Source organism: Rissa tridactyla, chromosome 1 (assembly GCF_028500815.1).
Source record: "Rissa tridactyla isolate bRisTri1 chromosome 1, bRisTri1.patW.cur.20221130, whole genome shotgun sequence".
Classification (NCBI taxonomy): Eukaryota; Metazoa; Chordata; class Aves; order Charadriiformes; family Laridae; genus Rissa; species Rissa tridactyla.
In genome coordinates, this window is record NC_071466.1 from 10,434,074 (window position 1) to 10,448,395 (window position 14,322).

The 14,322-nt window shown below is 57.8% G+C and overlaps 1 protein-coding gene across 1 annotated transcript in view; it reads left to right on the forward strand.

Annotated features, from left to right (window-relative positions):
• The first annotated feature begins 413 nt into the window (after positions 1–413).
• The window catches only part of LOC128901564 (neuronal acetylcholine receptor subunit alpha-10-like), a 41,792-nt gene continuing 27,883 nt past the window's right edge, over positions 414–14,322 (forward strand). Inside the window, exon 1 of the mRNA XM_054183647.1 lies at positions 414–437. Coding sequence (XP_054039622.1) covers positions 414–437 — 24 coding nt within the window. The remainder of the gene's footprint in view (positions 438–14,322) is intronic.

The window sequence follows — 14,322 nt, forward strand, 5'->3', positions numbered from 1 at the left end:
CTTGCGCATTTTCAGGTCGTGGGGGGAGAGGCAGCAGCGCGGCGAGCCCATGGCCAGACTGCCATGGCCAGACAGCCCATGGCCAGAGCCGGCTGCCGGCCGCGCTGCATCTGCTTCAGAAATTTCCCCTAATGGCTGGGAGGTGTGCGGCCGGGAACCCCCTGGGGTGCCCCACTTCTGATCCAATAAAAAAGTCAGTATTTTCTCTATCCCTGTGACTGTCAGCAGATCAGTTTTGTCCCTTGACAGGAGCAGAGAATCAGTTTTGTGTAATGACAACAGGATGTGCTACAGTAATGCCGACTCTCCTGTGGAGATGGGGGGGCCCTTGCCCCTTGTGCATTACACCCCACCCGAAGAGAGAGACAACGTCTATTATTGCGTTTACTATCTTTATCAGATCATGTATTGTTATGTGTAACAATAATGCACCCTCAGTGAGTTTGCAGATGACACCAGGCTAGGTGGGAGTGTCGATCTGCTTGAGGGAAGGAAGGCTCTCCAGAGGGCCCTGGACAGGCTGGAGGGATGGGCCAAGGCCAATTGGATGAGGTTTAATAAGGCCAAGGGCCGGGTCCTGCATTTCGGTCACAACAACCCCAAGCAACGCCAGGGGCTTGGGGAAGAGTGGCTGGAAAGCTGCCCCGCAGAAAAGGACCTGGGGGTGCTGGTGGCCGGCCAGCTTAACATGAGCCAGTCCTCCCCCAGATGAGCTGGGATCACTGGAAACCTGCTCAGCTCTCTCCAACCCCCCCAAAGCAGCACAGCCTTCCCCAAAATGAGCTGGGACCGCTGGCGTCCAGCTCGACCCTGCCCAGCCCCCCCAGACCAGCGCAACCCCCCAAAGGCAGCCCAGCCCTCGGGACCCTTGCAGAGGCCGCCAGGCTGGGGCCCAGGGGGCGGGTCGGGGGTGTCGCATGGAAAGGGGCAAAGCGGTTTTGGCAGAAAAGAAACCCCCTTGTGTTCTAACACTCCTCACCGAGGTGGGAGGCCAGGTGCGGCTGGGTTTAAATCCTGAGGGATGCCCAATTCAGCACTATCAGCCCAATGGCATTTAATGTGTATTAAAGTGTTACGATTTGGATACACTACTAGTGGACTGCACCTTCCGTCTAGTCGTGCTCATGAACTAGCACGGCCACTCTCGAGTCTTTGGTCGCGTTCGGTGAGAAACCAAAAGAACGAGCTACTTAAAAAAAAAAGTGCAGTTTATTTAAGCAACAGATAGATAGGTTCTTAGGGCAGCCGGTGATAAATACACTGTCTGCAAAGCACGTGCAAATGAAAGTATTGTTACATCTACAAAACGCGGGACAAAGTTCTAACGATACAGCCTGGCTATACATGTAGAAAAGAGAGTCTCTAGAGAAATTTCTGAGTTTCCCGAGGAAGCCCTCGGTATAATCTAAGTCTTACCCAAAGGCGTCCCTGTGGGGGGGAAGAGAGGCTCAGCCCGTCGCCTGCTCCCAGAAGCCAGTGATGGAATTCTTTGCGATGGTGTCTTCCCTGGGTATCCCCCCTCTCTCGGGCTATTTTTCTACTATTTGTTATCTTCGAGGTGGAGTTTGAGTGACTTTAGTCGTACATACTTTTACCATGAGTGGTGTAAATTTTTCTCGCTTCACAATTAAAGGTCTAGTTTAGGAGAAGCTCAGGGCGCAGGCTCAAGAAGGAGCAGTTGCACCTTGGAGGCGGGTAGCCTTCGGGGTGGAGGTGTGTTTTGGTATTATAATGACATTCTAACGAGCAAAGTTCGCACAAAGGACAGCATTTCATCAAAATTTGGCAAAATGTTGGCTCCGAGTATGGAGCGGGCAGCTAATTGGCAGCTTATCTGTTTCCTAGTATCATCCCATTCCCGTATCCGCTATACATCCTAAGGTAAAGCCGCGGAATAATTGCATCCCGTCCCGTACCTCATGTAGCTTATCAGGGAACCACAGGTGTTGTATTCTTCATGCCAGCTGTGGCTGTTTTCTCCCTCAGAAGCCTCTTGATTTTCTACTTTTCCTTCCTGTGTGAACAATGCTGTACTTTTGTGTTTTTAGCCAATGTAGTATTTATTCCACAGGGGGGCAGCGAGGTCTGTCCCTGTCCCCGTCCCCGTCCCCCCCCCCACCCTCTGCCCTCGGCAGGACAAGGTGAACCAGGTCCTCACCTCCTACCTGTGGGTCCGTCAGGCCTGGCTGGACGCCCACCTCGCCTGGGACAAGGACGCTTACGGCGGCATCGACAGCATCCGCATCCCCAGCAGCTACGTCTGGCGGCCACACATCATCATCCTCTACAACGAGTGGGTGCTGCTCGCCCTCCCCCACCCCCCGGCTGCTCCCGGAGCTGGGGGGGCTGAGGCTGGGGCTGGGGGTGTTGCCAACGGGGAGCAGGGGGGTCCTGGTGTGGGGGATGTGGGGAGACGGTCACCTCGACTGGGTGAGAAGGCGGCGGCAGGAGGTGCTGGCATCAGCCTGGTGTGCCACCCACCTGGCAGCTGGGATGTGCCACCACGGGGGTGACCAGGGGCAGCGAGCCCCCTCTTCCTGGGGGTGACGTGGGGAGGGGACACGGGGTTGGGGACCAGTGCTCGGCCCCGGCCCCGCAGACCCTTGCCCCACGTGGGGCTCGGGGCCATCCTGGCCCCACAGCGATCCCTCCCCCAGCACCGACGACGGCTTTGGCGGCTCGGTGGAGACCAACGTGGTGCTGCGCTCCGACGGGCACATCATGTGGGACTCGCCCGCCATCACCAAGAGCTCCTGCAAGGTGGATGTCTCCTACTTGCCCTTCGATGGGCAGCGGTGCCGCCTCACCTTCGGCTCCTGGACCTACAACGGGAACCAGATCGACCTCCACAACCGGCTGCACACCGGGGACCCGATGGATTCCATGCCAGGGGGGGTTTCGATGGTGGGAGGTGGGCAGGGGTCTCTCCCCACCCTGCCGCGGCGTCACCACCCATTACCCACACAGGGAAGTACTACATCGCCACCATGATCACGGCCTCCACCGCTCTGACCATCTTCATCATGAACGTCCACCACTGCGGCCCGGGGGCCCGGCCCATGCCCCCCTGGGCCAGGTGGCTCATCCTCCACCACATGGCCTGGCTCTGCTGTGTCTACGAGGCAGGTGAGAGCTGCAAGAGCCCCCAGCGGGTGCTGGGCAGGAGGGCGGGCAGGGAGGACACTGGGGGGCCGGGGGAGAGCCCCATGGAGGGGCAGGTGGGTGCCGAGGCAGGGGGCTGTCCCCGGGACCGCTGCCTGTGCCACCACAATGGCATGCTGAGGAACGTGGGCTACGTCGCCGGCTGCTTCCGGCATCACCAAGCCTCCCAGCGCCGGACCGGCGAGTGGAAGAAGGTGGCCAAGGTGATGGACCGCTTCTTCATGTGGGTCTTCTTCCTCATGGTCTTCCTCATGAGTGTGCTGGTCCTGGGCAATGCTGCATGATGGCCCCGTGGACTCACTGCCCCTAGGGACAGTGGTGGCCACGGGTGCCCCATGAGGGTGGCTCGTCCTGAGCCCCCCTTGGCCCTTCATGGACCTGCAGGGTGGAAGATCCACCAGCGCCAGGGAAGAGGAGCCTGAGAGCGGGAACCTGACTCGGCCGGGGCTGCCAAAGCTGCAGGGTTGAGGGGTCACGGCCCCCCGAGCAGTTGTCTCGGTTGTGACGTAGAGAAATATAGATATAGAATCACAGAACCACAGAATGGTTTGGGTGGGAAGGGACCTTAAAGATCATCTCATTCCACCCCCCTGCCCTGGGCAGGGACACCTCCCACCAGCCCAGCTTGCTCCAAGCCCCGGCCAACCTGGCCTTGAACCCCTCCAGGGATGGGGCAGCCACAGCTTCTCTGGGCAACCTGGGCCAGGAGCTCACCGCCCTCACAGCCAAGAATTTCTGCCTCAGACCTCAGCTCAATCTCCCCTCTTGCAGTGGAAACCCCTTCCCCCTCGTCCCATGGCTCCCCTCCCTCATCCAGAGTCCCTCCCCAGCTCTGAGGCTCTGAGGCTGGACAGGCAGGGGTGGCATGGCATGTGGGAGAACAGGGGCAGGTACCTAGAGAACTTCTCGCCTCCAATGCTCTGGGACTTCACCCCTGAACAATTACAGGACCCTGAGAGAGGAGTAGAATATCTGCAGGGGAAATACTGGGGCTCTTCCAGAGAGGCACAACTCACCGCACTGTGCTGGGCCCTGGCCACTATCTACCAGGCACTGCTCAGTGTTATGCAGCACCCTCAGGGGAAAGAGATGGAGACCAGACCGACAGCACCAGTATAGGTTAGGGGTGGACATGCTGGGAAGCAGCTCTGAGGAGAAGGACCTGGGGGTCCTAGTAGACAGCAAACTATCCATGAGCCAGCAGTGTGCCCTTGTCGCCAAGAAGGCCAATGGCATCCTGGGCTGCATATTGAAGACTGTGGCCAGTAGGTCGAGGGAGGTCATTCTCCCCCTCTACTCTGCACTGGGGAGGCCACAACTGGAGTATTGTGTCCAGTTTTGGGCTCCCCAGTTCAAGAGGGACAGGGAACTACCGGAGCGAGTCCAGCGAAGGGCAACCAAGATGATTATGGGACTGGAGCATCTCCCTTACGAGGAAAGGCTGAAAGAGCTGGGACTCTTTAGCCTGGAGAAGAGAAGGTTGAGGGGGGACCTGATTAATGTTTACAAGTACCTAAAGGGTGGGTTTAAGGAGGACGGAGCCAGGCTCTTTTCAGTGGTTCCCAGTGACAGGACAAGGGGCAATGGGCACAAGCTAGAACATAGGAAGTTCCGTTCAAATACACGGAAAAACTTCTTCACGGTGAGGGTGACAGAGCACTGGAACAGGCTGCCCAGGGAGGTTGTGGAGTCCCCTTCTCTGGAGATTTTCAAGACCCGCCTGGATGCAGCCCTGAGGGATGTGCTTTAGGCAATCCTGCTCTAGCAGGGGAGTTGGACTAGATGATCTCTAGAGGTCCCTTCCAACTCTGAAGATTCCGTGATTCCGTGACAGACACTGCGGCTACTGCAAGCCCTGTGGCAGACACTGACGCTGAACCAGGGAACCAACCCGTGCCAGTATCAGTTGCCCCCATACAGAAGAAGTACACGAAGAAATCAGTTCGCTTAGTAAGAGATGATGATGAACCAGGGCCATCATGAGAAGAGGAGGAAGGGGCAGAACCAGAGATAATTACCCGATCCCTATCCTTGAGTGAGCCGTGGGATATGCGAGAAGATTTTAGCCCACTTTCAGGCGAGCACATTGTCACCTGGCTGCTTCGGTGGTGGGATAACGGGGCCAGTAGCCTGGAATTAGAGGGTAGGGAAGCCAGGCAGCTGGGATCCCTGTCTAGGGAAGGCGGCATTGACAAGGCAATTGGAAAGAAGACCCAAGCCCTCAGCCTCTGCCAACGACTCCTGTCAGGCGTGAGGGAGAGGTACCCCTTCAGCGAGGATGTTGTATGTCAGCCAAGCAAGTGGACTACCATGGAAAGAGGTATCCAGTACCTGAGAGAATTAGCCGTGCGGGAGATGATTTATTATGACTCGGACAATGCAGACTTACCCACAGACCCTGATGAGGTGCAATGCACAAGACCCATGTGGCGGAAGTTTGTACGAAGCGCACCATCGTCATATGCCAACTCACTGGCAGTAACGGAATGGAAAGGCGAAGAGGGACCAACGGTGGATGAGGTGGCTGGCCGGCTCCGGCGATATGAAGAAAGTCTCTCTTCCCGCCTTGTCCCAGCTGTGGAGAAACTGTCCCGAAAGGTCCAGCAACTTGAAGAGAATATGTCCTACTCCCCACCTATACGGGCCAGCATCTCAGGTACACACCACGAGGCACCCTGTGGTTCTTCTACCTGCGTGACCACGGGGAGGACATGAGGAAGTGGGATGGACAACCTACTTGGATCCTGCGGACACGGGTACAGGAGTTGCAAGGAAGGACAACCACAAAAGGGGATCCCTCCAGGAAAAGTGCCGCCCCACTTTCCAGCGGGCAGTTCCCCAGACAGAGCAGAAGGCCTGATCTTGCTTCTGATCCTCTTGAAGGAACTTCCAAGTCATTTCTGCAAGAAGTGAGTGAGTAATGGATACTATGACTGGTATTAGAGGGGCCCTGCCTCCGGCCAGGTGGAAGAAAGGGACAACCGGGTTTATTGGACGGTGTGGGCTCGATGGCCTGGCACATCAGACCCTCAGGAGTATAAGGCTCTAGCGGACACAGGTGCACAGTGCACTCTAATACCATCAAGCTATAGAGGATCAGAACCCATTTGTATTTCTGGGGTCACAGGGGGATCCCAAGAGTTGACTGTACTGGAGGCGGAAGTAAGCCTAACTGGGAATCATAGAATCAGAGACTCTTCATGGCTGGAAAGGACCTTTGAGATCATTGAGTCCAACCATACACACACACAAAAACCCCCTACAATCTCTGTCACTAGAGCATGCCCTGAAGTGCCAAATCTAGGCGTTTTTAAACACCTCTAGGGATGGTGACTCCACCACCTCCCTGGGCAGGTCATTCCAGTGCCTGACCACTCTTTCAGTGAAGTAATTCTTCCTACTATCTAATCTAAACCTCCCCTGCCGCAGCTTCAGACCATTTCCTCTGGTCCTGTCATTGTTCACCTGGGGGAAGAGGCCAACACCCACCTCTCTCCAACCTCCTTTCAGGGACTTGTGGAGGGCAATGAGGTCTCCCCTCAGCCTCCTCTTCTCCAAGCTAAACATGCCCAGCTCCCTCAGCCTCTCCTCATAGGACTTGGTCTCCAGACCCCTCACCAGCCTGGTAGCTCTCCTCTGGACACGCTCCAGCACTTCAAGGTCCCTCTTGTACAGAGGGGCCCAGAACTGAACACAGCACTCCAGGTGAGGCCTCACCAGTGCCGAGTACAGAGGCACGGTCACTTCCCTACTCCTGCTGGCCACACTATTCCTCATACAAGCCAGAATGCTGTTGGCCTTCTTGGCCACCTGGGCACACTGCTGGCTCATGTTAAGCTGGCCGGCCACCAGCACCCCCAGGTCCTTTTCTGCGGGGCAGCTTTCCAGCCACTCTTCCCCAAGCCCCTGGCGTTGCTTGGGGTTGTTGTGACCGAAATGCAGGACCCGGCCCTTGGCCTTATTAAACCTCATCCAATTGGCCTTGGCCCATCCCTCCAGCCTGTCCAGGGCCCTCTGGAGAGCCTTCCTTCCCTCAAGCAGATCGACACTCCCACCTAGCTTGGTGTCATCTGCAAACCTACTGAGGGTGCACTCAATCCCCTCATCCAGATCATTGATAAAGGTTTTAAACAAAACTGGCCCCAAAACTGAGCCCTGAGGGACACCACTGGTGACCGGCCGCCAAGAGGATTTCACCCCACTAATCACAACTCTCTGGGCACGGCCATCCAGCCAGTTTTTAACCCAGCAAAGAGTACACTTGTCTATGCCACGATTCGCCAGCTTCTCCAGGACAATGCTGTGGGGGACGGTGTCAAAGGCCTTACCAAAGTCCAGAGAGACAACGTCCACAGCCTTCCCCGCATCCAACAGGCGGCTCACATGGTCATAGAAAGAGATCAGGTTGGTTAAGCAGGACCTCCCTTTCCTAAAGCCATGCTGGCTGGCCCTGATTCCGTGGCTGCCCTGCACTTGCCGTGAGAGCTCACTCAAGGTGATCGTCTCCACGGTCTTCCCTGGTACCGACCTCAGGCTCACAGGCCTGCAGTTCCCCGGATCCTCCTTCGGACCCTTCTTGTAGATGGGAAAGAAACACATTCCAAAGGCTGCAGATCGTTTATGCTGACATGCCTCCTGTGGAAGGTGTTAAGCACCTGCTGGTAATCATGGATCCACCCTCAGGAGGAGTAGAAGCTTTTCCTACCAGGAAAGCTGATCCCCCAGGAGTGGTCAAAGCACTTTTGTGGGAAATCATTCCCAGATACTGACTGAAATGAAACCAGAGGGTCAGACAGGGGTCTCATTTTTCAGCAGGAATACTGAATAATATCTATAAAAGTTCAGCCTGGAGAAGAGAAGGCTCCGCGGAGACCTTCCAGCCCCTTCCACTCCGTCAGGGGGCTCAAGGAAAGCTGGGGAGGGACTCTGGATGAGGGAGGGGAGCCATGGGACGAGGGGGAAGGGGTTTCCACTGCAAGAGGGGAGATTGAGCTGAGATCTTGGGCAGAAATTCTTGGCTGTGAGGGCGGTGAGCCCTTGGCCCAGGTTGCCCAGAGAAGCTGTGGCTGCCCCATCCCTGGAGGGGTTCAAGACCAGGTTGGCCGGGGCTTGGAGCAAGCTGGGCTGGTGGGAGGTGTCCCTGCCCAGGGCAGGGGGTGGCACTGGGTGGCCTTTAAGGTCCATTCCTACCCAAACCATGCCCGGAAGGGGTGGGGCCCTTCTCCTTCTCCTTTTCTCCTCCTTCTCCCTCCCTTCTTGTTATGGTTTGAGAAACCCACCACAATTTCTTGTCCTTTAGACAACTACTCTCTCACCCGATGACCCCTCCCCACCCGGGAAGGGGAATTGGGGAAAAACAAGGGAACAGGAGGGTTGCAATAGAAATAGATTTACTAGGATAAAACTAAAGAATTAACATTAATAATGCTAAAGAAGCAGTGTCAATCCCGATATCAATATAAAATACCCAAGGACTACACCCAGCCCCTTCCATCAGCAGGAAGCCGTGCACTCCCAGCAGGGGACAGCCAATGGGGGACACTGCGAGCGCTGCGGCTTCGGGAGGAAGGGAAGGGCTCAGGGCTCCGAGACTGCGGCAAGGAGTTCTCTGGACCACCGCCATCAAGGGAGAGTCGAACTACACAGCAGACTTTATAATTTATATTGAACGTGATGTTCATGCTACGAAATAGTCCTGTTGGCAGCTTGGGGCAAGAGCCCTCCTTCTCTTGCTCTTCCTCATCCCCTGCTGAGTGTCGCCAAGGGGGGCTCTGACTGCCCCACGATGTCACAAAGCGGGCACGTAAACCCCGGCCACACTACAAAAGAGGGACGCGGTCCCCACTGGAGCCGTCAGCGGATGCTGGGCACCGCAGTCTGGCATTGTCTGGGCAGACTGCAGCCTCGGCCTCTGACACCCCAGCAGTCTTGCGGGTCCCGTCACTGGGGACCCAGGAGGACACTGGGGAGCCGCATCGTGGTTCTGTGCTGGTGACTCGGAGCACCGCAGCCACACCGGAGTCGGTGCCATGGGGCGCTCTGACGCCGTGTCTCCCCTGGGCCCTCTCATCCTGATTGTGATGGGGCTCAGCATATTCTCATCTGTGCTGCAGAGCAAGCGGCTTCAGGTAGGTGACTGTTGCACCACACTGTGCTGCGGCATGGGGTGGCGAGGGATGGCATGGGGTGGTGTGGGGTGCCGTGGGGGGCTGTGGTGTGAGACTGGGAGGTGCTCCCGTCTCACCCAGCTCCTGGGGACCTTGCAGAAGTGGTGGAAGAAAAAGAAGAAGCGTCGGAAAAGGAAGACAAGAGCCCGGCCAGAGAAGCAGAGCGGTGAGTGGCCCCAGCACTGAGCACCCTGCAAACGGCCTACACACCACGGCAGCCCTGAGCCGGGGCTGTGCCGGCAGCTGCTGGCCGCTCACTCTGTCTCCTCCCTCCGCAGCTTCTCAGCCAGTGGATGGAGGAGTGGAGAAATCCTGGCCCAAGCAGGAGAAGCGGTGAGTGTGGGGGAGACCCCAGATGCTGCCCCAGACCCTCACCCCGTGCCCTGCCCCTGCCTGCGCTGGGCAGCCCTGCCCACCGGCCAAGGAGGGGTGCTGCCCGCGGGTCCCGCTGGGCTCCGGGGTGCAGCGGGGTCGCTTTCTCCTCCTCTGCAGGGCGAGTGTGGAGGACTCAAGTAGGAAGCCCCTCTCCCCACGGGCCCCGCTGGCCACCATGGACTCTCTGACAGACAGAGGCTCCTCTTCCTTCAGCTCCCTCTACTCCTTCCCAGAGCCCTGGCCTGGTGTGATGGTGGACCTGGCAGCGCTCAACCGCTCAAGACCCCACTGTACCCACAGGGCTGTCAAGGGGAGGGTGGAGGAGCCAGGGCCAGCCCTCTGCCAGGAGCCCCCACAGGAACTGCCAACAAGGACTAAGCAAGAGTGGTCCCCAGGGAAAGCAGGGACAGGGCGCAGAGCCCTGTGCACACGCAGCCTTCACCCTGCAGCCCCCCAGCCATGGCCACGGACCAAGGGGAGCTGATCATTAGACTCCTCCACTCTTTTGAGTCCACCCAGGAGATGGCCAGGCAGTGCTGTGAGATGCTGAAGGTGCTGCAGGCCCGTTGGCAAGGGCGGGAGCCTGTGACCAGAACCTCCCCGGGGAGCCCTTCCATCCCCTGGGCAGGATGGAGGCGCAGCAGCAGCTGGGGGCCACAGTGAAGCCCCAGCACCTGGGAGCGGAGTGGCCGTGGGTGGATGCAAACACGGATAAGGCTGAGGATGGGGACATGGACAAGGAGAAGGACACGGGAGCAGACACAAGTGTGAAGGAGAAGGAAATGAGCAGCCCTGTGGAGCTCGGCAGGGGGAGCCTGGCGGAAGTGAAGAGAAACAGCAAGATGGGGCCGGGGCGAGAACAACTCCATGGGGCCAAGCACCAGCAGCCCCCCAGGCTTGGGCAGGAGCACCCCCATGGACGTGGAAGGGAGGAGGGACAGGGCGCAGAGCCCTGTGAACGTGCAGCTGCCCCCCAGCAGCCCCCTAGCCAAGGCCACAGATGAGAGGAAGCTCTACTTGGAGCTCTTGGACACTTTCAAAACCTTGGAGGAGGAGAGGCAGCACCACAGCGAGCCTGTGGACAGGGAGTGTGACCAGGCGTCCCCAGGGCTGTGCCCGCTAGGACGGTGCCTGTGTCACTGCTGCACCCGGCTCTGACACCGCCTGAAGGACTGGTGGAGACGCTGCTGCCGGCCGCGCCGCATCTGCTTCAGCAATTTCCCCTAATGGCTGGGAAGTGTGGGTCCAGGAACACACATCCTCCGTGACACCAAAGGGCTCTGACATGGGCACCACTTAATTTACATCCGCTCTAGACGTTTGTGTTTTGCCAAAAGGGAGCAGAACCATGAGTGCAGGCTGACGCAGGCTACAGCTCCGCAAGCAAACAGGGTGCACGGACTCCTCTCCTCATGAGCAGATTGCCCTGCAAAAGGGTGGGGTTCAGAAAAATCGGAAAGGATAAGAAAGTTGTCAGTTACTAGAACAAGCCTAAAGCTTTTTCACAAAATTGAGGTTTTCCTGCCTGAAAAGCTCTTTTTGCTCACAGCTGACATCCCAGCACCAGTATTTTGGGCGTTTTAGCTTTTTATGAGGGCAACCTGACATCAGCCTGACAGTGAAGACTGGCATAACAGGCATCGCAACTGGACAAGGACAACGACCTCAACCAGGCTAGAGTGGAACACCGCAGTGGCTCGCTTATGAAAATGACCCTCTGGCCATAACACTGAAGTGGTCAGGAATTCCTCCTGCTGAGCGCTGCTATGCAGAAGGCCTGGAGGATCACTTTGCTTAGCTTTGTGGTACCGCGGTGAGATGTCACTCTGGGTTCCCGTACCTGCAGAACACGCCAGGAGGCTGGGAGGAGGTTGGTGAGGGTGCGTCTCATTCTCCAGCCTGGGTCTCTGAAACTGTAGCTCCGCAGACTCTTATGCTGCTGACTGGCATCTCCGCTAGCAGGATCCTGGCTAGGTGATCGTGCTTCGTGACTCTTTCAAAGAAGAGGTTCACGCGCAGTTTTGGGGCTCTCTTGGCCAAGTTGGCCCACGACATTCCCGTGACCACTTGCCCATGAGGGTCGTGGATATGACATTGGATATTCAAGGTGCACAGGGAACGAGTGCTGTGCTCCCGCAGGGTGTGCAAGTCAGCCCACCACGTTTCCGTGACAGCGACTACGTCATAGCTGTCCTGCTGCACAATGGCTTCCAGCTCCTCCTCTTTGTTGCCCATGCTGCAGGCATGAGTGTGGAAGCACTTCAGCTGGCCTGCTGATCCTGACACCTTTTTGCTGGAAGAAGGCTTCACTCCTACCTGACCATTCCCACGCGCAGCTGTAGTTTCTAACCCATCAACGACCCTTGTGTCTCTGCTGCCTGATTCATCCCTTTCCCCCTTCAAATCTACTTGAAAGCCCCTTTGATGAGCCCTGCCAACTCCTGTGCAAGGATCCTTTTCCCCTTTTGAGGCAGGTGTATCCCGTCTGTCTCCAACAGGCCTGCTGTCCTGTCAAACCATGCTGTGATCAAAAACCCCAAAGTCCTGCCACTGACACCAGGCTCGCAGCCAGGTATTGATCTGCTGGCTCTTCCTGTTGCTTTCCTCATCCTTCCCTGTGCCTGCAACGACAGAGGAGAACACGACTTGCGCTCCTGAGCCCTTTCCTAGTCATCCCAAGGCCTAGAAGTCTCTCTTGATCTCCCTTGGGATTCTCGGTAACAGATCATCTCTGCCTGTCTGAAAAATGAGGAGCGGTTAATAATCTGAGGGGCTTACCAGGGAGAGAAGTTTTCTTCTGGTATCTTTAACCCGGGCCCCTTCCCTGAGCACACTTCCCTGAGAAGTGGGTCTGGTCTGCATATCGGGCCTTGCGCTCCCTTCAGGATGGAGTCGCCTACAACAGTGACCCGTCTTTTCTTCTTAACTGAAGACGTTTGATGCGAGGTGTGGTTTGGCTTAACCTTGGCAACACCTCTGTGGACACTGCATTATCTTCCTCGTCAGCATTAGGTTCCCCTTGCAGAGCCTCGTACCTGGTTTTTCAGGGTACCTGGAAGGCCAGGGAGTTACTGGGGAGACACGCCTGCTTCGCCGGGCAGGAACATGTTCCCACAGCCCCCTGTCCTCTTAGTTACCTTCTTCAGCTAGGCAGCTCTTAGTTACCTTAGTTACCCTGTCCTCTTAGTTACCTTCTTCAGCTCCCCCTGGGAGCTGCTGGCTCTGCTGGGCGGCCTGCGCTCTCCCGGCCTTTCCCCAGCTCCGGAAAAGCCCCTGTTTTGCCTTTTTTCGCCACCAACCCCCGCTCCCTTGCGGACGTACCTGCCCCGAAGCTGTCCCTCGGGAAGCGACCGGTGGGGGCCGTTACACCCCGTTTAAATTGAGCGCCGTTCCTGCTCGCCCCGGCCCGGCCCGTCAGCGCCCCCCCGCCAGCTGCCGGCCCTCGCGGCCGGCCTGCGCCCTCCCGGCCTTTCCCCGGCCCCGGGCAGCTCCGGAATAGCCCCTTTTTTGCCTTTTTTCGCCACCAACCCCCGCTCCCTTGCGGACGTACCTGCCCCGAAGCTGTCCCTTGGCGAGTGAGAATTCGCGAGAAGACACAGACGGCCCTTCAGCACTAGTTCCTGATCACGTTGCAGGGATATGCGGGGGGAACACCGCCGCCTCCTCGGAGGGAACCCCCGAGCGCCGCCATCGGCCGCCGCTGTGGGCCGGGCCGGGCCGGGCCGGGGCCGGGGCCGGGGCCGGGGCCTGGGGCGGGGCTGCGGCCGGCTGTGGGGCGGCTGAGGGCCCGGCGCCGTGGCCTGTGCTCCAGAGCCCTCAGCAGCTCCCTTGCCCTTCTCTGGACACACAGAATGGGAAGTGGGAAAGGGAGGAAAGTCGTGGCGTGAGAGAAAGGCAGTTTAATACGCAAAGCAAAAGCCGCGCGCACAAGCAAAGCCAAACAAGGAACCCGTTGGCTGCTTCCCATTGCAGGCGGGGGTTCAGCCGTCTCCAGGAAAGCCGGGCTCCGGCAGCGTGACGGTGACTTGGGAAGACAAACGCCATCACTCTGAACATCAGCCCTTCCTTCTTCTTTCCCCGGCTTTATATACTGAGCGTGACGTCAAATGGCACGGAATGTCCCTTTGCTCAGTCGGGGTCAGCTGTCCTGGCTCTGTCCCCTCCCAACTCCCTGTGCCCCCCAGGCCACTGTCGGTCGGGCAGCGTGAGGAGCAGAAAAGGCCTTGAGAGCTCAGCAACAGCTAAAACCACCAGTGCGCTACCAACACTGTTTTCATCCCAAATCCAAAACACAGCGCTACACCACCTGCTCGCAAGGAAGTCATCCCCACCCCAGCCGAAAGCGTGACACCCCAGTGCCTTGGGAGGGAGCAACTGGGGCTGGGGGCAGACAGGGACATGGACGCAGATGCAGACGTGAACAAGGACAGGGACACGGACACAGGAGCAGGCAGGAGCAGCCTGGGGAAGAGCAGACACAAGAGGGAAGGCTTGCGGACAGAAAGGGAAGGGGGTGGAGGGTCAGCAAGGGATAGAAGGGGAGGTGCGGGCATCCCTGAGAAGACACACCTTTGAGTCGATCCCTTCCAGGCAAAATGCTTTCAGAGGCTCCACACAT